This window comes from Limanda limanda, chromosome 8 (assembly GCF_963576545.1).
Source record: "Limanda limanda chromosome 8, fLimLim1.1, whole genome shotgun sequence".
Classification (NCBI taxonomy): domain Eukaryota; kingdom Metazoa; phylum Chordata; class Actinopteri; order Pleuronectiformes; family Pleuronectidae; genus Limanda; species Limanda limanda.
Window position 1 is genome coordinate 6333225 of NC_083643.1, and position 24894 is coordinate 6358118.

The 24894-nt window shown below is 43.1% G+C and overlaps 1 protein-coding gene across 1 annotated transcript in view; it reads left to right on the plus strand.

Moving 5' to 3' along the window:
• cdh13 (cadherin 13, H-cadherin (heart)) overlaps positions 1–24894 on the plus strand; it is a 291804-nt gene that overhangs the window by 119069 nt on the left and 147841 nt on the right. The window contains exons 4-6 of the mRNA XM_061076474.1: positions 10350–10463; positions 21890–21895; positions 22352–22501. Of these exons, the coding sequence (XP_060932457.1) occupies positions 10350–10463; positions 21890–21895; positions 22352–22501 (270 nt within the window). The remainder of the gene's footprint in view (positions 1–10349; positions 10464–21889; positions 21896–22351; positions 22502–24894) is intronic.

Consider the following 24894-nt stretch of genomic DNA (forward strand, 5'->3'; position numbering starts at 1 on the left):
ACCGACCAAAAGGACCGTTTTACAAGTAGAAAGAAATGGGTGTGATTTACTGAAGAAGAACTTGTGAAAGCTGTCTGAGGAGCTGCCAAACCTGTGAGCGTATTGCCTCCATCGTCAGAGATGTGTCTCTCGTGCCGCTGCAACAACCGAGGTCCGGCACTAAATCTGTCCTCGGGCTGACGGACGTGACGTCTGATGGACGACGCCATAGATTACTGATCCGGTTTATAGACACTAAAAATCTTTAGCTCCTCTTAGTGTGCTTAACGCTTTGGGATGTCCGGTGACTGAGCGACTTGTAGAGTCTCTGCGGGTCCACTGTTGGTTTCACATGTGCTTTAAACCTGCGCTGAAGAAGTCTCACACAAAAAGTGTTAAATATAAGAATGAACTGGAACCATTTAAACATTGTTTGATACCCACATGTGCAGATGTTTCCCTTTTACTTGTGTTACCTTTACAAGGTCACACAGAGGGGAAGGGAGCATAAACAGCTGTAACGTGTTTGCACCAGGCTTGTCTATGAAGAATTCCTCTGACCAGGTCCATTTATATTATAGTCTGGCTGGTAGAGCCTCCCCTCGGCTTCGAGCTTTGTTTCTCTGCCCCTGTTTCCCTTTTGTTTGTGCAAGCTACAGAAATGTGTTCCTGTAGCCAGCGAATCGACGGCCTGTACAAAACACTGGGCACCTGAATAAACCCCCTTTGTCCCTCATCCACATCCTCCATCCACCTCCGTTTAGCCCAAACACCCTAAGTTGATTAGGAAAAGTTTCCAGGGACTGCAGGTTCAGTCGGAGTTTCCCTCTTCCTCTCGGAGATCATTTGTCTTCCTGCTGCAGCGCTCGGTGTCCCGCTGCTGCCCCCCCCCACACCCTCCGGCCCCGAGCCTAATGAATGTCTCCACATCCCTTTTGGCCTGATGTGGCTCTAATTTGTTTGTGCCTCTCAACCATCATTTATTTGGTTAGCTAGTCCAGGGGTGTTACCTCGGCAATTCATTGAAGATACAAGGGAATTAGTCTCTGGCAAGTTATGAGTAAAGTAAAGTTCCTGTACTTAATGTGTGTGTTTGTGTGTACGTGTGTGTGTGTGTGTGTGTGTGTGTTTACCTCCCCTGAGACTCTTGTGTGTATAGGGTTACACGTGACATTTCATTTTTAGACTATCAAGCACTGTAATAAAGTCACCTCCTAAGGGGGAAATTGCAGTTAATTAAAACTTGGATGGGATTTTTGTACCTTAGGTCGTCATTTGTGTGAGTTCTAATAATAACAACACTGCATCGAGTGAAGTGATTGACGTCGCTGGGATGAAGACTGAGGGAAAGAGAGGAAGAAACAGGAGAGGCTGGAGAATTTGTAAAACAGTGTGAAGATGAGATTACATTGAAGAGGCTTCCGCACTTTTCCTCGCCAATAAATCAAGTATGTGAAGATGCAAACCCACGCATACGTGATGACGACAATGCGTGTGCATTTCGTACAAAAGTATCTTTTCCGCTCCCTCAAATACTAAACATTATATCATATAAACAATGGAACAAATACAGAAATTGTTGTATTTCGCCAAAAAAGTCTATTGAGTTGTGGGATAATAGCAAAACATTTGTCGGTAGAACTTACAAATCATCAGCAGCACAGTTTTCACTATTCAGTTTTTAACTTTTTCGTTTTTCCTTAAACATCTGCTCCAAGTTTGATGTTGAGCTTGATAAGATAAGATAAGATAAGATAAGATAAGATAATCCTTTATGAGTCCCACGATGGGGAAATTTGCATATATCTCAAACTATTTCATCCTTCCTCTGAACACGTGCTTTAAAGTGCCCTATATTCTTAAATAGAGTAAGTGGCGCTTGCAGAGCACACACAGTCAGGAAGTGCATGACTTAGTAAAAAGGGTAAAGAGAGAAACAGAGACAAACAAAGTGGGAGGATCCTGTCAGAGAGGAAGACATCCTGAGGCTAATAGAAGCGTCTGAGGGAGGCTGAGTTCTCCGGTGAGGCCGGGTGTTTAAGAGCTCTCATTATTTCACTATCAATTAATCTACAGAAGCTTCTCAAGCTCTGGGACTCATATAATCAGAAAATCTATTGTTCCTTTTTCTCTGTCAATATCCTGTAGTAGCCTGGCCCCGCCCAGTCTCTCCTGTGGCCCATCAAACACGTGTTCAGAGCAGCAGCAGCGGCAGCTTCTAAAGAATCTGTAACTAACTCATGGCATATTTAAAAGCTTGTTTCAATAAGCCGGGGGTTTCACTTGCGGAACGACTCCGCTGACAACGCTGGCTGCTCTGGGACGCCGGGTTTTAAATCTCCGATCTGAGATAGTACTCATGGTTAGTCAAGCTGCTGTAATGCTTTTTCACCCCTCCTGTTTTTCAATTATTCTACCACGGAGCAGGTTTCTTTTTGACATTTTTTGTGTGTGTGTGTGTGTGTGTGTGATGAAATCTCTTTGTTACGCTTCGATTCTGTATTTGCCCAAACCTCCCTCTTGTTTCCTCTCTGAACGCCAAGAAGGAAATGTTCCGTCGTGAATTTATTGGCCTAACAAATGGTATCGTGGCAGAAAATATTGGTGATTATTGATAAGTGCTGTGAGCAGAGGTGCAGCGAATCAGTTTTTAATTCCTCTGTGTAGTTTTGCTGCAACACAGGCCCAGAGGGAGAGAAGTGGCTGATGAATGATTCCTGTTATGAGCAAAACTCAGAATTCCAAGAGTTTTTATTCCCCCCTTTTTTCCCCGAACCGATCAATACGTGAATTAATGGAAGAATGCATTTCAATTTAACAAACGCACGCTCCGAGATACAGACTTTTATTCCCTGTGTTATTCCGTGCTGTTTTGGTCGTGTTATGCAGAACAACAGTTATGCAGAACATTTTATTGCCTTCAGGGGCATAAACAGGAAGCATTCAAATGTAACAACTGATAAGAGGCAAAATAATCCGAGTCCAAAAGCCTATTTATTTTTGCTTTTGTTGTGATTCATCCATTTTGCGCACGCTGAATGAAATGTAATATTGCATCCTGAGCAAAATCCTCAATCCTGCGACGGCAAATAGATTTTTTTTTTTCTTCCCAGTGTTCAGCTGGGCTTCCTGGGGATGACTAAGATGTGACATCTTGCAACGGCAGCACAACAGCTCACATTATACAGAGCAACACAAATAATCTGCCTCTCTCTGTCTCCAGCCCACTCACACTATCTCTCCTTAGCTTGTTCTGTAGCTGTCATTTATTAATTCTGTTTACTGCCTTTGTCTATTGTCTCCCTTTTTACATTAGTTCCCCCCCCCACCCCTCACGCTCCGTCCTTTGCTGAATTGGTTTAATATATCTGCAAACTTACACATTTCTTCCCCGGCTTTTTCACGTGTGGGAGTGAGGAGCCGAAACAAGCTTAACGTCATGTTGCTTTACAAGAGCAGCAAAACAAACCTTCACCTTCAAATTATTGATATGCTTATTCCAAAATAAGCTTTTGTGATTGTTAAATTGCTTCGACTCACAGCAGGTCGAGTTTCTACATGAAGGGTGTAAAGAGGTTTTTTGCAACGAAGATGACAGCGGAGACGGTTTCGACATTTGTATTAAGATTACGAGCGCCTGAGCTGCATGTTGATGAGACCTCCTTCTGCCTAATGATGTTTTCATTATTATGTTCAAACCATCCTGCATCCAGAGTCAGAGGCACAGAGTCGGGAAAACAAGGAAAGTCAATGAATAATGTGAGGATCTGCTTTACAAAATAGTGAGAGTCAGGGAAACTTGTAGATAGAACAGTTATGGATCAAGATGATGATATATGACGTCCTGGCAGAGAAGTAGTGATCAAACTGGTCCTTGTATGTGTGTAGGAGTGGGATGATTGGATTATGAGGGCAAAAGGCGGGTGGTTTGTTTTGCTTGAATCCTGATTAGGGTTGCAAAGGGCCGGAAAGTTTCCGGTAAATTTCCGGTCAAGTGCCCAAAGTTTCCTTAGGGCTCAAATCAGCCTATGACAAAACAAACAAAATGTTTATATTTATGTCTGTATATGACAAGGTAAATACAGTTAGTATAAATTACCCACAACATTTCCAGTTTATTCCCGTTAGTTCCTGTTAATTCCCGTGTATTCCCGATATTCCCGTTAATTCCCGATAATTCCCATGGAAAGTTTCCATCTTTGAATATTCCCGGAATTTTGCAACCCTAATCCTGATATTGACGTTTAAAAGTGTAAGCAAATGCCTCATCACTTGCTGGCACCATTAACTTTTCGTAAAAACTAGTTGTGGGTAAAGTGCAATTTGATAAGTTGGCGTGAGAAGGATCCAACTGTTCGCTCGGGGGACTCTTTCAAGTGGGATAGTCTGGTCACGGGCCCTCTGACGCATTTGGTTCTAAAACAGCTACTGTTGGGGCTGAAATACAAATCAGGGACAAACACCGACAAACAAACTCATGAATCAGGAAGTGTCCACAAGGAAAGACCAAGTTTCCCAAGAGGAATAAAGTCCTGCAGGTCCGCTGTCATCAGGGTAGAATTAAATCACTGTTATTTGCAAACAACCAAATTGCCTTGAAATTGGCTTCATTGACTTGATGGGGTTGACTAACAAATTAAACAAACTAACGAGTAAGTTTTCAGAAGTGATTTAAAAGCAGCTTCAGAGGCAGAAAGACTCACAATGTTAAAATAATTCCCATCTACAAACAGAGTCTTGTTTTGGGCTCAATGTGAGTCTGAAAGGTCAAAAGTAAAGTGGTAAAAAGTAAAGTGAAGATTTTAGAATAACTCCTAAAATTAGTTGACAGCCAAAGTACATGAGCTAAAATTAGATTTAAGAAAAGATGATGCCCCCCCCCTGGGGTCTGTACCAGCGGCAGATGAGAGAGAGGTGCGACTGTGACTGAAGTCAAGAGAAACATGGATCATCACATGAATGACTTTTTCAGGTCAGCAGAGGATAACAGACTTCAAGAAGAAGAAACTAAAAGAAAAAAAAACTTTCTTAATAATCAAAACAGTTAATTTATTATTCCTGTGAGGTGAAAATTATATTTTCAGTCGTGCTGGCGGGTTCATAAACTCACAGTTTGGTGGTTAGGACTATTTAAAAAGTTTACACAACCTGGCATGTAAGACACACATGTTTGTCACGTTTTTTAAATTTTTTATAATAGTTTCTATCTTTGCTGTAGAGCATTTTCTTTTCTGTCATTAAATATATTAATTTCTTCTCATATATGAACCACCATAATAGATAATAGAAAATAGAACAAATCATTTAACGTGTCATTTATTTGCGTTTGTGATGTGTTTCCATCTAATGACTTTAAATCAGTCTGGATTATTGAGCACAACATTAATTAATTTGAAAAATTATGTGTATTTATAATAAAAAGCGTGGGCCTTAGAAAGAAGTGTTTATGATTTGTTGATCACACTTTGTGCTGTCATGACAACTCCCACAGTGGTTGACTTATCATTAGTATTAGGATCTGTCTTGAGTAGAACTTTTAATTACTTTCAAAGTACGTCATATATTTAGTTGTTAGTTGTTTGGAGTGTTTATTAATTCTTCTTTTAGTTTGAAAATGCTTGACTTTCATGCCACTCTACTTCCTGTCGTCTACCTGTTTCCTGTGATTGTTGGCCCCGCCCTGTTGAGATTCACCTGTAAGTCCAAACCTCCTGAAGTGTTTTTAGTCACTTGGCTCCTCCCACTCTGGTTTGACTGGTTGGTTTCCTGATGGTTCTGGGTTGAATGTGTAGTTCACTGGTTCTGTTCCTGACGTTTTACCTGTTTTTTGCCTTAATTGAATTTCCTTTTGTTTGGATCACCTGCTTTTCTGATTTCCCTGATTGATCGAATCCCTCCAACAAATCTGTAAGAGCTCTTGTTTTCAAACTCACCATTATTTCCCACCAACCTGTAGTCTGTAATTTGGGTCTCGTTACATTCACCCTGTTTAGTTTGGCATATATTTGCTCAGATTGTTTGGTTCACTGAGCGGAAACAGATTCTGTCTAATACAATAAAGGCCTCTAGCAAATCCTCCCTGTTGATTTAACTCTACTATAACGTCTGGGGATGTAGTTTGTGTTGTTGAACTTTGTTGCAAAATACAAAGATGTAGTTTATTCAACAATCAGTGGTATTATTTCGGATTGGCATTACAATAGAAGCACGTGACAACAGCTTCAACACAAAGTGAAGGTTGAATCCCACCTTCGTTATTTACTGCAGCCGTTCTATTCCCAGGTGTACCTAACAAAGTGAGTTCACAAACTGCTGACGCTGACACAAGTGAGTGTTTGTTGAGCTGAGTGATCGCCCGACCCGACCGCACGTCCAAGAATTTACACCGCATTGAATAGCCGGCCTTGATATTATCCATTTATCACCGGGGTCCGCAGCACTTTGTCAGCCGTGAGCGATGACACTTCTCAATATAGCGTTTAGAGTGAAAATGGCAGAATGGACAAGGACGTGACTTTGCTGCCACAGTAGCTCGGAGCTCAGATGAGAGAGATCCGTCTTTCTCGCCCTCAACACACAAACACACACACATAGTGTTGTGCAGATCAGATTCATGTCGGAGGCCACAACTGGAACCCAACACAAACACTAAATGGTAAATGGTAAATGGATTTGTATTTATATAGCGCTTTTCTAGTCTGATGAAGACCACTCAAAGCGCTTTACAGTACAGTTTCACATTCACCCATTCACACACACATTCATACAGTGCATCTACTTGCAGCACTTTGTTATTCTATGGGGGGCTATTTAGGGTTCAGTGTCTTGCCCAAGGACAGTTCGGCATGCAGATGGTTCAGACTGGGGGTCGAACCCCCGACCTTCAGGTTGGAGGACGACCACTCTACCCCTCAGCCACAGCCGCACTACACAGTACATGAGCTCCATTTCCTCCCTTTCGCCTCCGCACATGGAAATGACCCGATGATCGTCGGCCACACTGAGACGGAGGCAGATGTATCGAGGCTGGATCAGGGTTGATGGGGCTGGTGGTAATTTATGAACAGGAAACATTAAAGATTCACGGCTTCCTTCTCTCACGGTGATACCAGGCTGCGAGAACACGATTCATCACACATGCAGACTGCAAGGGCAGAAAGTCAGAAGAAGAAGAAGAAGAAGAGCCACTGCTGCAAAGTGGCAGGTGGAGAAAAAATAAGAAAGGTGAGGGGGAAGAAAGCAGGACTGCAAGTCACTCTCCCAGAATGCCCTGCGGTGAGCCGTCCTCGCTGGCAGGACAAATGTCTCTATCCAGCCGCACAACAGTGTGTCTCTCTGTCCTGATGCACCCCCCCGGAACGTAATGGCTTTTAAAGCACCATCGCTCCCTCTCCATATCTACTGTATCTCGGCCTGCCGGAGCCGTGGAGTCGACAGTGTGATCTGTCTTCTCTCTCACCCCGGCCACCCGTCCCTGCGCCCAGACACTAAAAATACCTCATGGCTCCTGTTTGCCGTGCAGCTCCTCTTCCCCTTCCTTTACCAACACAGCTCACAGCTGAGACCTGTGCACGATGGGATTGATGTGCTCATCCCCGGGCTTTGGGACTCGGGCCGGATTTTTACAGGCAGTGCTTAAAAGTCCATCAGCTGGCCTGTTGGACCGGTCACATACATGTGCACACCACTGACTGTGCTCTTTAGACACGAGATTGCTCATATAATCTCCAAACAGTTTTGTGCAGTGTTCTGTTTAACCGCTTCGGGGTCCAGTCCCAGATTCCCCTGTCTTTTGACATTTCAAAGGTCATCCCCCAGTGGGTTTGATAAGAGTGGCCATTTCACAGACCACACGGTGTATCTTTGGTTGGTTCCGGTCGGCTCGGGTTTGTGATGACTGTTTAATTTCTCTGACCGCTGCAGCAGGGAAGGGTGGACGGGGGTGAGGGGGGTTGTGGTGTGAATCTTGGCTGGAAGGCGGCGGCGGCGGCGGCGGCGTTTGCCCTCGCTGTCTCGGAGTCGACACCGTGCTGTAAACAAATGGCTCCGTTTTTCCCTCTTACCTGTTCTCTTTCCGTCATCCTGACAGGGGTGAGAGTGGTGCCAGAGTCCCTGTCAGCCAGGAACAGCAGTGTGAACAGTAAACACACACACAGCCTCCTGCACACACACACACACACACACACACAAACACACACAATCGCATCTGTGTACACCGCACATTGTCAATAAAGTGTTGCACAGTAGGCTATAAAAGATGAAGGACAAAAGAGACTATTTGCATTGCAAATGAAAGCCGCCGAACCCTCGGGTCGGCAGTTTCCCTTTTCATATTTTCCCTGCGTTGTCACTTTAACCAGAACTCAGCGGCTCGTCCTGTGGCTGCGATGTTTCCTCGACCGTTGTTCTGTCACTTTGCTCGACGCTCTGTGGCCCCGGCTGCCTCGGTGTGGGTAATTAGCTGCAGTGACACGAAGGGACATGAGAGGTCAATGTGGCAGAGACTCTGAAACTCTGTGTTTGAAGTCGACGAAACGTTAATAGTTAGTTTTCATTTTATTATCAGGGAAATTTCAGGAATTCATCTTCAACAAATCTAGAGGGGGGGGGGTGTTTTCTGGGTTTGATGGAAAGCAGCTTGCAGGTGAAACAGGAGGTTGACTTCAGGAGTTGTAACAACTTTGTAGGTTCTCAAGCCCAGTTTGGCTTTATTTTGTTGATTAGCTGAGTTGCTAACAGTTGGTTTAGCTAACAAGACATTGGTTGTTTGTCAACAGGATTACACAAAAACTATTATATTTAATTTTTTACATTAGTATTTGATATATTAGGTATTGCTGTTTTCTTGCTGTACCTTTTACTTTGTAAAGCACTTTGGTCACTTTGTATTAAATGTGCATTATTTAACATTGACATTGGGCCTGAGTGACATTCTGGTGAAAGTTTGGTCACTGGTCCAGTGAGTGAAGGCACAAAACCAGCTGAGAGACTATTGTGTTTTATTTATTTGGGTCAGTTGAGAAGAAGTAATCAGGAGTAAAGCTAATGTGGGTTTTTGTATGATAGATATTTGCTCAAGTCATATATGGCTTTATTTAACAAAAATAATCATTTGCTCTTCATGTACATGGACAGAGAAATAATGGCCTTCTGAGTTCAGATGAGTTTGTGTGTGCATGAGTTTGTGTGTCTGTGTTTGTCGTCCCTACTCGGCTTGTGTCCAGATGTGAAGACAGTCGGCCGTCTGTCCTCCGCTGGAGGTCAACGACTCCGTGTCAGCAGCCAGGTTTCCAGCTTCCTGTTTACTGTGTCAATGACAGACATTATTTCTGTTAACATCTAAGCAGAAGGTCCTCAACTGTATCCGTGTTCTCAAAGTGCAGAGGAGAAGGTCTCTCACTATTTCACAGAACTGACCGTCTTTGTTTACAACAGTAGGAGGGAGCGAGATGAAATTAGTTTGCACTGTTGTGTTCTCAAGAGCAGAAATAACATTTTAGATTGGCTCCTTCTGCATGAACATTGCAATTGCTTTTGCCGAAAACCTTGTCATCTCTCGTTTCTTGGTTGGTTTCTCCCCCAGATTTTCATCAGAGTTGCTGGGGGGTATTTCTTGAGAGGGAATCTACAGCTGATTTAACGTGTTCGGCTGATCGGTCAAAGGTGGAGATGAAGCTCAACAATAGTATCGTTCAAAAAGCACATTTATTCTGCAGAAATCATTCCCCATCATATGACACAATGTTATAAGCCCAAAATTGGTGTTTAAATATGCAATTTTGAGAAATATCTGCATCCTATAGGATTAGAGACATGACCTTAACCTTGTGTAGATCAGAAAATAACCAATAATCATATAATGTGACTATGATATTATCTAGTCTAGGATTGCATTCACTTTTGCAACTTTTTGTAACCATGTCTTTTCATCTTTACTCCTCTCACTTTGATGGATCCGTTTTTCTTGCTGTGTCTTGAATCCACATTTGAAATAAACCGCAGTAAAAACAGCAGATGTGGTTATTTCATGTTTTCCCTGAAACTCTCCTCTCCTCTTCTCTCGGGCCTGTTTTGCATTTCTCTCATATACATACCACTCTGCAATCAAAGTTGGGGAGTCTCTCCGGGAGACGCTTGTTTAAACATTTCTCTCAACATTTCAAATGGCTGCACACTTGACTGCTCGCTGTGTGAGGGTGTGTGTTTCCGTGCCCCTGGTGGGGTTGAGGGTAATTGCTAACAAGATGCTGAAAAGCAGTTTGGGATGAGTTGCACAAATCGCATCAGCACACACTTCACAACTGGGCAAAACACAACATGTGGACGAATCTAATAAAATGTGACAATATGGTTTCTCTTCATTGTTGCAGAACATCCTGGGTATTGGCCAGACGCTGCCATCCAGACAGAAGAGAACCCTGCTGGTTCCTCCCATGATCGTGACCGAGAACCAGAGAGCTCCGTTCCCCAGGACCATTGGCAAGGTAAGACACACACGGTGCCTTCATACATGCAGGTGGTCTTACAGTAGAAAAAGCCTGTATTCATAGCACGGAAGAGAAAATATGGACTTTTTTTTATTTTGCATTGGAAACGCTCACCCAGGAGAGAAAATGGCCCAAGGAGCAGAACCAAATATTCAATATGTGCATTATTTAAAGCCTGAGAAGATGATATTTTTATTTTTATAGTCCATTTTTGTGTACTGTCACCCTGGTCTGATTTAGCCCAAAGAAGAGCATAGTGTGGTGCGCTCTCTAATCTGCTCCACAGCAGCTCCACACTCAGTCTATTCAGGAAGATAATTCCACTCCTGCAGTGCATATAGGGAAATGAAAATACTGGCAAACTTTTTGTGAAGCGAATCGGTTTTGTGATCATGAGTTCTCATCCAATCGCAGGCAACTTTTAAATAGGTCCCTAAAGTCATCATCAACCCCTGTTGTGTAACGGAATGCTTCAGAATATCCTTGGTCTGAACTGATTTCTGTATATTTTATTGATCTACTCGTCTTGCATTAACTATTTTAAGGTATAAAATGTATTACAGATATAGAAATGTCCTCTTGTTGAGGAACATATATACATTTAAACTTCTGTGCATATTTATTTCATGTCAGAACAATAATCACATTGAGTTGTTTGGGGCCTTTTCACTTCTGAAAACAAAGTTTGCACACAAGCAGCACGGACAGATTTTTGAAATCTCATTAATTTAGGCTCATTTTTATCTTATGTCACTAAGTCAAAGGGTCTGAAGCAGAATCCCCAAAAAGTATTCAACTGAGCCATTCCTCTTTAATATAATCTGACTCAAACTAAGTGCAAAAAAAACACCTGAACAAAGGAGGGGTCATCCTGACTCTATTAATACACCTGGACCCGGGACTACACTGCATGCAGACGATAGTTTATTCTCAGTTTGATTTATAGATGTTTGTGATTATCTCCCAGATCAGAGTGCAAATTATTCCCAGAGCACAAAAAGCACGGCAATATATAGCTGTTGTTGTTGTTGTTGTTGTTGACCAGTGATAATGATGATGAATCTGTTTGTATTTTTCCAAACATGTTCTGACGTGAAGCTTGAAACTCCCCACTATTGAAATTAATGGCTGTGCAACAATGATTCAAGAGATTTGTTTTTTAGCATCTCGAAACCAAGATAAAGCAGATGGATCGGCAGTGAACTCAGAAGCGAGGTTTTATTTCGCTGCCTCAAAGAGAAGCACTTGTTCCATTGATGTTATAAGTTTAATAAGAAAAAATGAAATTAAAAAAAAAGAACAGCACCACTCTGATCGTGCTTCAAAAACATTAGACCAGATATTGGAGTGTTTTGTTTGCTGCCATTTCAGAACTGTGAGTAAAACACAGTGAAAGCTTTCGGTATTAGCCTCTAAATACGAAGGCGAGGGTCATAAGTTTATACATTTTTTATTTATTTAAAATTGGGAACCTCCAAGTAGTGATAAAATCTAGTGCAGTGATTTGTTTTCATGTTCGGCAAAATGTTAAAGCCATTTTCTTTAAAAAAATCACTTTAAGACATAATCATTTTAGGCCTGTTCCATCTACTATCACTACTTTAACATCACAGCAAAGCGATGAGCTCAAGACTGTCAAAGACAATGTTTCCAAAAGCATATAACATACACTGGAAACAGCAGAACATAGATTTGACGTCAATATTAATTTAATATTGGATTATTAAAGCAACTATAGGGTCTGTTCTGTGCTCTGATTCGTGTCTAGAAAATCGCCTGTAGATTGGAAACGGCCAATAATATAAAAAAAAAGAAATGTTGCATAAAGGTCACAAAGTTTGATGTAGTTTCTAATTCACGTCTCATCATCAGCCCACAAAACATTGCAAATATGATCTTCTATCTACAAAGAGAACAGTCAATCGTTAAACTCCCTGCTCTGTTATTGACGAGATGCATCAGATCATTTCTACATATAAGTTATTTTTTGCTTGAGGCGAATCAAGTAAAGCTAAAGCAGTGAAAGCATCAACATTGATGTCAATAACTTCTGCAAAGACTTTTACTAATGTGCATTTATGTTGATATAATCTTGTGTGAAATAGAAGAAAATATTGCAGAACCAATTCAGTTGCCCCATTGCTATTATATGAAACAAGCGCTAAAAGAGTTAATTGTTAGAATTGAACACAAAGTGGAATTTGCTCCACTAATATTGTCCTTTTTCCAATTATTGTATCTGCTTTGCTCCTGCACAGATAATTAAAGGAGCGAGGCAGCTTCACCAAATCTCAATGTGCTGGTTTAACAGATTTAACAGATGCACTGAGGTAATAAGTGAAACCTGCTATAGGATCACGCTTGTGTTTTCTAGGAAACACTCTTTACATCAAGGAGCAATCGTTATTGATAAATGAGGCCCTGGTCAGAAACTATAAGACAGATCTGTTGTCACAGTTTTTCACCTGAGGGTTGAAAAAGTAAAGTCTTTGTTTAGAAAAAGACAAAGGAAACAATTCAAATGGGCAGACAAAATATAAAAGCCTAGAAAGAGTCCAATACAAGAGGAGGATCAAAAGACGCAGAGAAACAACAGAGAGGTGGAAAACTGAGGTCGCAGACAGTCGGGCAGAGAGCAAGTAGAAACAAGCAGAGACACGAGACTTCTCCATAAAACAAACACAAACTGCACCTGATTTAAATTTGGCTGCTGAAGCAGTAACCCGACACGCCGCCCCCCCCCCCAGCGCTCCTGCTTTGCTTGGAGACGCTCCCTGGAAGCCCGGCTCTCCGGGTGCAACCAGCACCATCTGCGACACAAGCTCGATCTCCTCCTCTGTGTCAGAACCGTCTCCCTTCCGCATCCATTTCATTTCGGGGGGGTAGAGAAGGAAGTCACAGGCAGCCAAGTCTGCCATTTTGCCGCACTTCAGGTGGTGTTGCACCAAATGTCAATATTGGGAAGCAAATGATTACCAGCAGCATCTGAGGTAAACTGTAAAGAAACATAGGTAAACCACATTGTGAGGTTTTGTTTCAAGTTCTATTTAAACGTTTAAAAGTGCAGTTTCAGACAAGAACTTTGTGTGTGTGTTTTCTTGTACAGATAAACTTTTAAATATACAAAATTGAGGATTCTTGATTAACTTCCATGCAGCACATTCAGTTTCTTTCGCTCCAATAAAATAATCTATTCAGCAAATACAGATAAAAAATATTTTATAATTATTTGACACTGCATCAACTGCTTATACTGAGATACATTTCATGTTTTCTTTACAGACAGATAAATCATGAACCATGTTTTGCCGCTGGATATTTTCTTATTGATCATACTGTTATTTGTATGGCAAGTTAACATTTTTATATTTATCTTCTTAAAAATAAAGTTTGTGGGGAGACAGAATATGAGTTTGGCTGAGTTTTGGGTCTGAGGGAAACTAAGTCTGACGAGGGAAAATAAAATCATGTCAGTCTATAAAATCCAATTGAATCTCTTGGCCATACAGACAGTTCTTTCCAGCACTACTGTCTTTAGGATTCTCCGTGGCCGTTGAAGGCCGTGACATTACTGCTCTTATTACTGCAAAAGGTGTGAATCTCATTTCTGTATGTTTTCAAGATACCGTTTTACCACATTATCGGGGTTTTCAATAAAGGACTATTTGCGTGTTTTTCTCCAAAGCGTGCTGCTGCAAGAATTTATTCATTGTTTTATCACGGATGAAGGATTTTATTTGTCCAGCTCGATCCCCTGTGCGAAAGGCCAAAGATGATGTGACGCCGCTGATTATTTATATTGCAGATTATGAATGGGGTGAAGCTTCGACGTGCATGGGCCGGCAATTGCTCTTCCAACAATTTGCCTCTTGCAGTCTGTGCAGCAGTTAAATCACATCTGGGGACAAACGATCAACAGTGCGATCCATAGAAACCCAACTATGCTGGACCCAGTCTACATTTTGCATTCTAGAAAGCTTCTCTATCTCTAGATGTCAAGCAGGTTTGTTCGAGGTAACACTGGGAGCTAACAGATCCACCACATATCCCACTGTCTGCAGAGACTAACCTAAAGAAGTTATCCCATAATGAGTCCTGCAAGTAACAGATGATTGTACCATGACAGCAACCCGGACCCTTGGTCTCATCCTTGCTCTGTTGGCGGTGTTTTTCCCTGTGAAGCACCTCAAGGTTACTCCACAACTTTATTCCACCGGGGGTTCGTGCAAAGTTCTCCTTCAGTAACCTGCAGGAAATTAGCAGAAAGTCGGCAGATAAGTTCTCGCTCCATAGGGGACACAAGTGATCTCTGAACAGGCGATGCTATCGATCTGCTCTGGATTAAGTTCAAGTGTCGCCTGATGGATAACAGCCATTCTGGTACTTTCACACTTTCATGAGACAAATTGGAATCACGAGATGGACTCTATCTCTTCCTCTACCTCCATTGTGGTCAGTTAACTGTCCTCGTTCTCCCTGTTCCTGCATCTTTCCACTCTCCATTGGCAAGCTCCACCCATTCCTCTCTCATCCCTGCATCTCTCCTTCCCCTCCATCCGTCTCCAGCACCTCCAAACTCGGCTTTGCATGAGAAGACAGGCTAATGTGGGCTATTTTACCCAATAGAAGCTATATGTCGGCGACTTGGGGCGAAATTGATTTTCCACCCCGATGCCTTTGCTCTTCTTACGCAACATACTTCCATATGGCAGCCGTTCATTCTGTATGCTCCCTCCTTCTCTCGGGGAGATAAGCAGTCGGAAGAAGGGGGAGAGGTGGGATTGCATGAGCCTCCATTTGACATGTATAAATGTGTGTGTGAGCGTGCACATATGCAAAATGTGTGAGTGTGTGTTCTGGTGTGTGTGAGTGTGTGCTGGGGTGTGTGTGTGCGTCAGGGTTGGCCGGCTGTAAGCAGGAGTCACAGGGGAAGGGTAAGAACCTTGTTGTTTATGTCACACCTCCTGCTAGCTGTGGAATTGTTTTGATACAGAGGTTTCCCCCCCGCCCTCCCTCGGGGGCCCAGTCACCGCTCACAGGGACTCACACGGCAGCTGGAGCGTGCAATGAAATTGATATGCTTAAATGTGTCTCCTAATATGTGCCTCGGTTTTAGATCCCTCCATCTCCTGGAAAACAAACGGGTGTACGAGTGGTTCTTGAATTGGGCGTGAGGATGTGTTGCCATTATTTGTTCTCTTCATTGTTCTATATTTTGTCTAATCAGTCTGACCATGCATGCACAAAGAATAGGGATGTTCCTGCTGTTCCGCCCCATGGGTGGATTGGAAGAATTGGCAACCGTTCTCCAAGAAACCCCCCCCCCATGAAACCCTGGTGGCTCAGTAGGCACATTATCCGAAAAGTTCCTCAGCCCCCAGACGGGACCATATGTTATCTTCTCTCCCACATAGAACTGGTGCTGCAGAGAAAGTTTTATATGAGAGGAAGCAAAGTTCTATCGGCAGCAGGCGGGCCGGTGCTGCCGATAAGCCTCAAACATTGTTATTTTCACAAACTGCCTCGTACCGCTAGATACTGATGCAACGTATCAATTTTAAACCATATGACCGGTTTTGCCTCCTTTATATAAAAGTATGATTTTGAGTGTAAAAGTAGCCTTTTTAGCGTAGTTTACCATAGTTCCAAATGGCCTTTGTGGAAAACGGCTAGACATGCCCTTAGGAAAAAATCTGTGAAATATTAATTTTCTGTGGTATTGTTATCAAATTTGAACCTGGGCTAGTCAAGGCTTCATGCTAGGGTCCCAGTGAGTTTTCCAGCTCATAAGTCCCAGCTAGAGTCATCTGCAGGCATCTGTTTACCAAAAAATATTCAGGCGGAAATAAAAACCTTCTACTTCACTGTGTTCCAACTGCTATTACTCAATGTCAGTAGCACTTAGACTGATTCTGACTGTTGGGGGGGAAAGTTCAGAATGTTACCTTTCAAAGAGACCAAGATCATGCATGTAATCCAAATGGTTCAAGAACAGCTTTCAATTTACTTTCGGTACTCCTCAGACAGGCATTTTAGGCGAATCTCACCAGCTGCTAAACAGGCTACAACTAAAAATTTTAAAACAACTTTTTAAACAACCACAGGTTTGAATGCACATAAACAGGCATTTGTTTTGTCGTGATGGTTCGGTTCAGGGTCTTCTGGGGACGTCGTGTCTGAGGTGTTCTGTGATATTGTGGCAACTCGGCCAAGAATCTGCTCACAGAGCTGCTGCCAGCTGCTTGGGCCTTTTGTGCCAGAGCCAAAGCCTTTCAAACCCATTAGTGATTTTCAACGATAATTCCCTTCCATCACCATCACACCCATTATTTCAGCAGTGCTTGTGAAATACTGTAAAGTACAGACCTGCATTTACTGTATTAGCTACATGGGTGCTCCTCAGGCCCAGGGCTGTAATTTGTGTAAGGAGACGGAAATAATGAACAGTTGCATATATCGTCAAAGTTGAGTCATTTTAGATTTTAAGAACATTTAGTATTGGTCATGTAGTTTTATTTCTTCGATGGTGTCTGTGTTGTGTTGTCCCTTCATCTAATGGAGGGCCAGAAATCAAAGGAGGGATCGATGGATGAGCTGGATTTCACATCTTTACACAACAATTTGTTTTCACCAGAAAACCGTATATTCCGCAAAATCACAAAAGCAGAACTGCAAATGAACTCTCTAACAACAAAACACACACAGAGAGACCTGTTAAATAACACACAAAAACATGGGCTGTGAAAACATGGAACCCTCTCTGTGCTGCACTTGAGTTGTCAGCTACTCAGACAGTGTTTATCCATCCTTTCCTCAGGGCCCAGCTCACCACTCAAAAGAACACGTCTGACGGGACGTGACAGCTCCAATAAAGCCCGGCTGGTGCGAGGAACAAAGACCTGGTTCTGCTTGTAGCCTCAGTAAATATAATAAAGCGAATGGACGTGTCTGGCACCTTCTGTTTCGGTCTAGCTGTCAGTCTGTCTCCTTCCACCGTCTCGATGCCCTCTGCCTGTTGTAAGTCAACTTTTACAGGCATCTTCTTCCTCCTTTTGTTTTTGTAGCTTCCCTCCTACTTTATCTCTCTTGGTCTGTGTTTGTTGCTTCTCCTCTCACAAAAAAGCAGCCATTCAATTCAATATTTTTCTCTCTGAGCAGGCAGCCTGCAGTGCATCGTCATTTAGCCTAATTGATTCTCTTAATTGTCACAGGAAGACCAAAAAGTTCCTGCCCCTCTCCTCCCCGTCTGTCTTTCAGCATGTTAATCATGCCCGATTCTTTCCTGATGTTCCCCAGCCCTGAGTGAAAACCCCTCTGACGTACATTTTAATTCACGTCTGGACCCCGAGACACGTCGAGCAGATGTGAAATCCATTTTGAGCAGAAAATAAACTAGGATGCTATAAAAAAAAACAGATTTTCCGGGTGCGAGCTGCCCAGGAGATGTTGATAATGAAGTAATGATTAGTGGAGTCCTCGCTTACCAATCAAAGGCCGTTAATTAGCAGGATTGTTTTCCCATCATCCTGTGCGGAGGACCACTCGTCCATGTCTTCCCCGTCCGTCCCGTTCCATCCCTCTCATCAGCAGGCTGGAGCGGGAAGCTAATCAGGCAGAGTACCGCTCTGAGCCAGGCCTGCTCGCACACACTCACATGTAGTGTAGACGCATTAATGCACATTCAAGACTTTACATGCAGAAAATCAGAGTCATTCACAAACACAATCAGACCAACATGCATTCCCTCCCACGAGGCCTGGAACCAGGAATCCTCTCAACGCCTGGGATTGTCATTCCCATCTGGCTGTATGACTTTGATAGGGATACACACAAGCACCACTCAGGGATTCTACTGCAGATTTGACCTCTTTCTGACGTTTTTCACTGACTTTGCTTCATTGTGAATGACGCAACACACCCTCACCCTCTCCGGGATCTCGGAAATAGTAATTTTTGGATTATATACTTCCAACAAGGTCAGTGATTGTGAAGTGGAAATCTTCCCTTATTCCTCCTGAGAAACGTGAGGACCTGTGAGGCTGCCTTCCCTACAGCTGCCTTTAGGCTCTTTCTCCAGAGAAGGTGCATGTGTCAAAGCCCATGTCTGAAATAATAAATAATATTTATTAAATTAAGATATAAAATAATAATACAAAGTCCAAATATTCGAATGTGAGAACACAGCAGGATTGAGATACGGTCGACAGCCGGCGCCACCTCGGTGTCGGTGTCACTTCCTGCCTCTGTCTGCTCCACCTCTCGCCTGAATGATGCGGAGGATTTGTTGCTGTTGTGAACGCAGCTTTACTCTGTGCAGAGAACCTGCCGCTGCTTATCTGCAAGTGTGAAAGGCAAACTGATAAAGTTTGGAGAATTGGGTCCGGACTTTATCTTCAGGTCATGTCTGAAAACGGCTTATGTCTGCGTTTGTGGGTTTATACAGGATTGAATAATGATTTGGCGTGATGGTGTTTTCCTTGGCGCAGGTTCTACACCCTCCCTGCTCGCACTTTGCCTCGCGCAGCAGATTTTTGTCCTGATTCTGACACACACAGAAAAAAAAATTAACCCACTTCAGTGAATTGGTACTTGTTACATAACTTCTCTGAGTCTCTGTGTGTGTGTGTTCCTAGTTTCCCACCTGTGATGCTTTCCACAAGTTTTTGTTTGTTGCCCCACCGACACCTGACATGAACACAGACAGCAGGAGGTGTTGTCAAGGATTTCAACACACACACACACACACACAAACCAGCACACATTAACATGCACAAACCAGCGCAGATCAACTGTTTTGCTGTTGGTTTCTCGCGATGCGCTCGGAGGTGTTGGGTGTTTGCGGAGCTGCGCCACACCTCCTGTCATCTTACAGCAGTATCAGGCTCTTTCATGTCTGCTCGGCTGGTAATGAGAGCTGATGGAAAGAGGTGAGATTCTCCCATCAGTCCTCCCAGTGCACACGGAGGGAGACAGACTCTGCAGAGACAAAGCCACTGGGTGTATGTATCTGCACCAGCGCGTGTGCTTGTGTGTGTGTGTGTGCACGGTGCAGATCATGACGCTTGCGCCCCACAGAGACGTCTCCTAATCACGCTTAACTTCTTCTGACACTTCAGCTACTCTTCAGCTGAACTTTCTGTGTCTTTATCGGTGATCTCTCTACCTCCTCCTCCCTCTCTCATTCCGCATCCTCACACTCACCAGCTGACATCGACGTCTGTTCGTGTTTGTTCCTCCACTTCCTCTTTGCATCAATCCAAGTTAAACGCCGAGCCATCTGTTAATCCAACTATCCAACAATGTTGCGCCCGATTCTTATTTTTCGGTTTTTCTTCTCCACCCAGTTTGGTTTGACGTGTATTCTGGTCAGCCGAGAGGTTGATGTGGTTGTAGAAGTTGATGATGAAGGAAAGGAAACCGCGGACCCAGTACTTACAGTATAACAGAGTTTATTACACAGAAGTTTCACAGGTCAGGACGAGCTCTAGAACTCGGAGAAATCACCCAGGCCAAATGGTGAAGTCTAACTTGCAGGGGTCTGACACACAGTATATATAGAGAGTTTGGTTCCGCCCGTGACCTCAGGTAAATGCCGTCCCCCATGGGATTTCTAACTCAAGAGGGACATGTTTTTGTGTCCGAACATGAAGACACATTGGTCAAGAACATTCTTTCTACTCCCATCCATTAGCAGGTGAGAGGTCACTCTGAGAGTCAAAGGTCATTTCAAAAAGGTAGAGAACTTCTAAGATAAACATCTGGAGGACTCCCTGAGAATGTCTGAGAGTCCAGAAGGCAGGTATCATAAACGTAAGCCCGTCATTATGTTTTGAAGACACACCAACATGTTCTACTCTAACGAATACACGACAGACTCTCTCAGATGGTGCCACTGTGATGGCTGCTCAGAATTTACCCCATGTTCCTGAACGGCAGCCATCAACAAACAAAAACAAGCGCCAGGGTGCAGAGAAGCGGAAAAAAGGATGAATGGATTCCTGAGATATGGACACTTAGCAGGAGAGCCAGGCCGGACATGTTAGAGGGAGAGTGACACACGTGGCGCACGGAGACGAGAGGGGAAAAGATGAAGGGGACATGGAGATTAATGGCAGAGAGCTTGGAGAGACTATCAGGGCTCGAGCTCCGTCTGGGCCTCATCTCCCATGCTCTTTCAAGTGCGGAATAGAAAGGCCTTCATTTAGCTGCCATCCCATTTGAAGTGCGCTCTCATTAAAGGTGACCCCCATCACAGCCGTGTGATCATGAGGCACAGGGCAGGGACGGCGTTTAGATCCTTGACACGCGGCAGCGGACGGCCCAGTAGGACGTGGGGGGGGGGGAGTAGTGATCGCGCTGTGTGTTTATCAGGATGTGGAGAGTGACACAGTGTTGAGTTGTTGGTCCCACACTCCAGCGCATGAGGAGTAAAAACGATTATGAGGTTAAAGTGCTGATGGTTTTGATTTAAAAGGGATAGTTCCCAATGAAATGAAAATACACTCATTATCGGCTAACCTCTGTGTTGATGGAGGTTGTGCGTTGTGCGGTTGTGTGTCGATAAGCCACAACATTCATGCAGCACGATAACAGTGGACATTTAGCATGAAAACATGGTGTAAATGACCATTTACTTCAATTGTATTGGACCGTTAACCACTATTCAGACTTTAAGATGTCAGTGATGACCTATTATTTACAGGTCCAGGAATATATTGACTTGTTTCTGGGGATAAAAGGTAAACACCTTGGTTGTTAAATGAGAAGATTAATATCAGTATCATTCCTCTAAATGTGTAGCTGCAGCAAACGGCCATTTAGCTTGGCATAAAGATTGGGGTAAAGAAGCGGGAGCAGCTAGCTTGGCTCTCACATAACACCCCCCCGCCCCTACAAGTGCTCATTTCCATTTTTTTAACCTGAGTTTTTCACACAGGTTAGATGTTCATTAGTCAGTTTACGAGATGCTACTCTGCAGATTGTGTTGCCTTTGAACAGAGCCAATCAAGTTAGTCCCTCATTTTCCGTCTTGAGCTAATTGGCTCCAGCTACATGTTCCCTGTGCCAGTTTCTCACCGTACTCTCAGCTCGACGAGACAGTTTCCAATGCAAACCAACACTTATTCATATAAAACTGTGCAGTTAATCAAGATGTTTGAGTTGCTGGACTTGTTTTGTGCTATAAAGGACACAACTCTATTAAGGTTGTCTACATATCAGATTGTTGGAAATTGTGGTTTTGGATTCAACTCTCTCTCTCTCTAACGGTTTTCCCAGAACTGCAAACATCCACGAGGTATGTGTAGTTGTTTCTGCTTTTCCGTTTGACTCTAACATGCTTTTGTTTCCCTGTGTGTTTCTTTCTCTAACCTGCCCGCCCCCTGCTGTGCCGGTGAACCTGCGGATGCCGTTTGCTGCAACAGTCTCACGTGAGTACATCTATCCAAAAAGTGTCTGGGTCCCATTATTGCAAATCGCATCAAGAACAGTAAACAGAAAAATAACCAAAAAAAAGAAGCATCCACATTTAATTATTGAAGGAATTATTATTATATGCATTTAACTGCTCCACTTTCCTTATCTAGAAGTTATCCCTGCATTGCATTGAGAAGTGATCTCAGGGAGACGGTGCTAACTTTTAATATTTGACATGAGTAGAATTTTGCCAACTGATGAAATCAAAGTCTCTTCTGGTATGAATTTTTAATTGTTAGCTATCAGGGATCTGCATCAGCGTTAAAGATGCACTAAGCCTCTTTGGCTTAAGTCTATGTAAACAAAATATGATTTCTCGTTTAAAACAAAGAAGATAGCAAAAAAAGTAATGGGAAAGGCTTACAGTTGTTGATGTTTATCTGTGTGTGTGTGTGTTTGTGTGTCTGCAGGTGATTTTATCAGAGTTAGGGAACCACATCTTCCGACTGACAGGCCCAGGTGCTGACCAGGATCCCAGAGGTCTCTTCATCATTGACATCGACTCAGGCGAGGTGTCAGTCAGCCGCTCACTGGACCGGGAGGCCATTGACTCCTACCAGGTGTGTGTCTGTGTGTGTAGTCTTTGTCAGAGCTGACTCTTATTGTGTTATTGTTTTCTTTCCTCTCCGTCCACCTCGACACTCTTCCTGTTTATTTGACACATTCATTGTTTTTCTTGTTAATTCCACTGCTTGTTTATCAACCTTTTCAACGATATCAAGTTATTCATGAAAACCAGTTGCTCAAACTACAGTACATATACTTTCATCAGTTTCTTTTGAATTCAGTGTGAGTTCTGCACTCTGGAAAATGAAGGAATACAGTTTGTGGAAAGTTTATATTTGTCAGCGTTATTTGGGAAAAGATGAGTTGGCTGTTTTTTCAAGGTTAAATTGATGCTATAGTTAGAAATTGATGGTTTCTATTATAATAAATGTTTGAGACGCCCTCTGGGCTTTGTGCCCTCGGGGGTTGTCTCCCTTATGGAAGCATTTCCCCCTACGACAGGAAGGAAGAGAGAGGCAGAGAAAATCTTCTTTTTAATTCAGTCTCTTGATCTCCTCCTGTGCTCTGAAACCAGACGTGAGTGAGGGCGTTCGGCTGGGTGCAAGCTGTTGATAAGCTAACTGGCTTTTGTAAAAACTCCGAAATAATTTACTCTGTAAATACCAACAGATGTGAGAGGAGGCAGGAGCGGAACAGTAAGAAATAGGCTGCGAGACGGAAACTCACAAACCCCAAATATCTTTTTTTTCTTTCTTCTTCTCCGGAATGAGTGCTGAATATTACATGCCTGATTTAGGTTGTTTACAGTTACGTTTGACACCAAACAATTGAGCATTCCTGCATCCCACGAATATCTGGCTAACAGAGGCAGGCAGTCAGAAAAACACATCTAACACCCCCAAGCTATTTTAATATAGAAGGAAGTTATCATCCAGTATAGAATCAGTATGTCAGAACACTGACGTACAGTGTGTGGACACCACACGGTGCTGGTAACACTGTGAAGATCAGGACGTTGAAACGTGATGGAAAAGCAAACGCTACATTAATCTGTACAATAATTCAGTGAACCAGGTATGAGGCAGGAGCATGAGCTAAACAATGTAAATCTGTGTGAAGTAAATGTTATTTAAGCCAGAAAGTGAAGTAAGAAAAGTTAGTTAGCTAAACCCCTTCTCCTGAGTCGTTATTATCCAATCATTGTTTAGTGAACAGTTTGAATGGGACTAGAGGACTTAGATGTTGTTTAACAGACATTGACCTCTCCTTCCAGAAACAGTGGGGTTGATAACCTCGGGAGCAGGAACTAAATCTGACAAGAGATGTGAGTCAGGGTCATTAGGGACTAAAAGTAAATCGATCCCACACAAGACACTACCTACTCCTACAAGGCCAACTTGACTGCCAGCAGCTCCTGGAGAAGTCACACCTTTTTGACAGGCGGTCACCTCCACCACAAACTGCCTGGAGGGATAAGGGACAGTAGAATGGGGGGGCAGAGATCCTTCAGTGCTTTAGCTCTTGAAGCACTTCCTCTGCAGGGTGAGACCAGGACTGGGGGGAATTTGTCATCTGTAGAAGTTGGCAAATCATAGGAAATGCTGAATTGGTTTTAGGGAAATGGGCTGAGGCCATTCTGCCAGTATGTACCCCAAATGCTGTTGTAGAGAAAGACATCAAGGTCGACATAGCATATCTGAGTAATTGGTCACTTGGAAGACTGTGGCGCTGTTAGTCTACATTTGCCTGGTCTGCATTGAGATGGTCATGACGCAGTTTTGTGACTTGTTGAGGTCAGAGCGGAGACTACAACAATCCATCCTCTTCGACGATAAGCTGTACATTTTATGCCTCTTTCATGTACTTGGACGAATTCATGGGAGATACTTCATCCACTCTTGTCAGCAGAGCCGTGATATTATACAAAACAAATCTAACAGCATAGAGAAAGCTATACGAGCACACACTGACAAAGCAACTGCACTTATCTACTCGTTTTTGCTTATATCCCTCAGTGTTGGGACAGAGCAGTGGAATCATTTTTTTGGGTCCTTTGTGGCCGAAAGTTGTGGAACTGTTGGAGAGAAGAAGAAGAAATATGGAAAAGAGGCGAGTGAAGATGAGAGAGGAGCAGAGAATGAAAGACCGGGGACCATCTCCATAAAGTTTTTACTGTGTTCAGAATGGAAAAAGTTTTGTTCAGCACAGATATTTAATGACACAATGACTGAGCTGAATCTAAAGTGTCGGGAAGTGGAGAAATGAGGATGAAAAAAGATAAAATAGAAGATATCCGAAGCTTGAAATGTAAAAAAGGAAGGGCCCCTCAATACCAGGATAATCTTAATCATTTAATGTGATGATTTTAGATTGTTGTTGAATTATACCCGAGTTCATCCCCTGATAGAGGCATTACTTTACAACACAATATCATCCAAACACGATT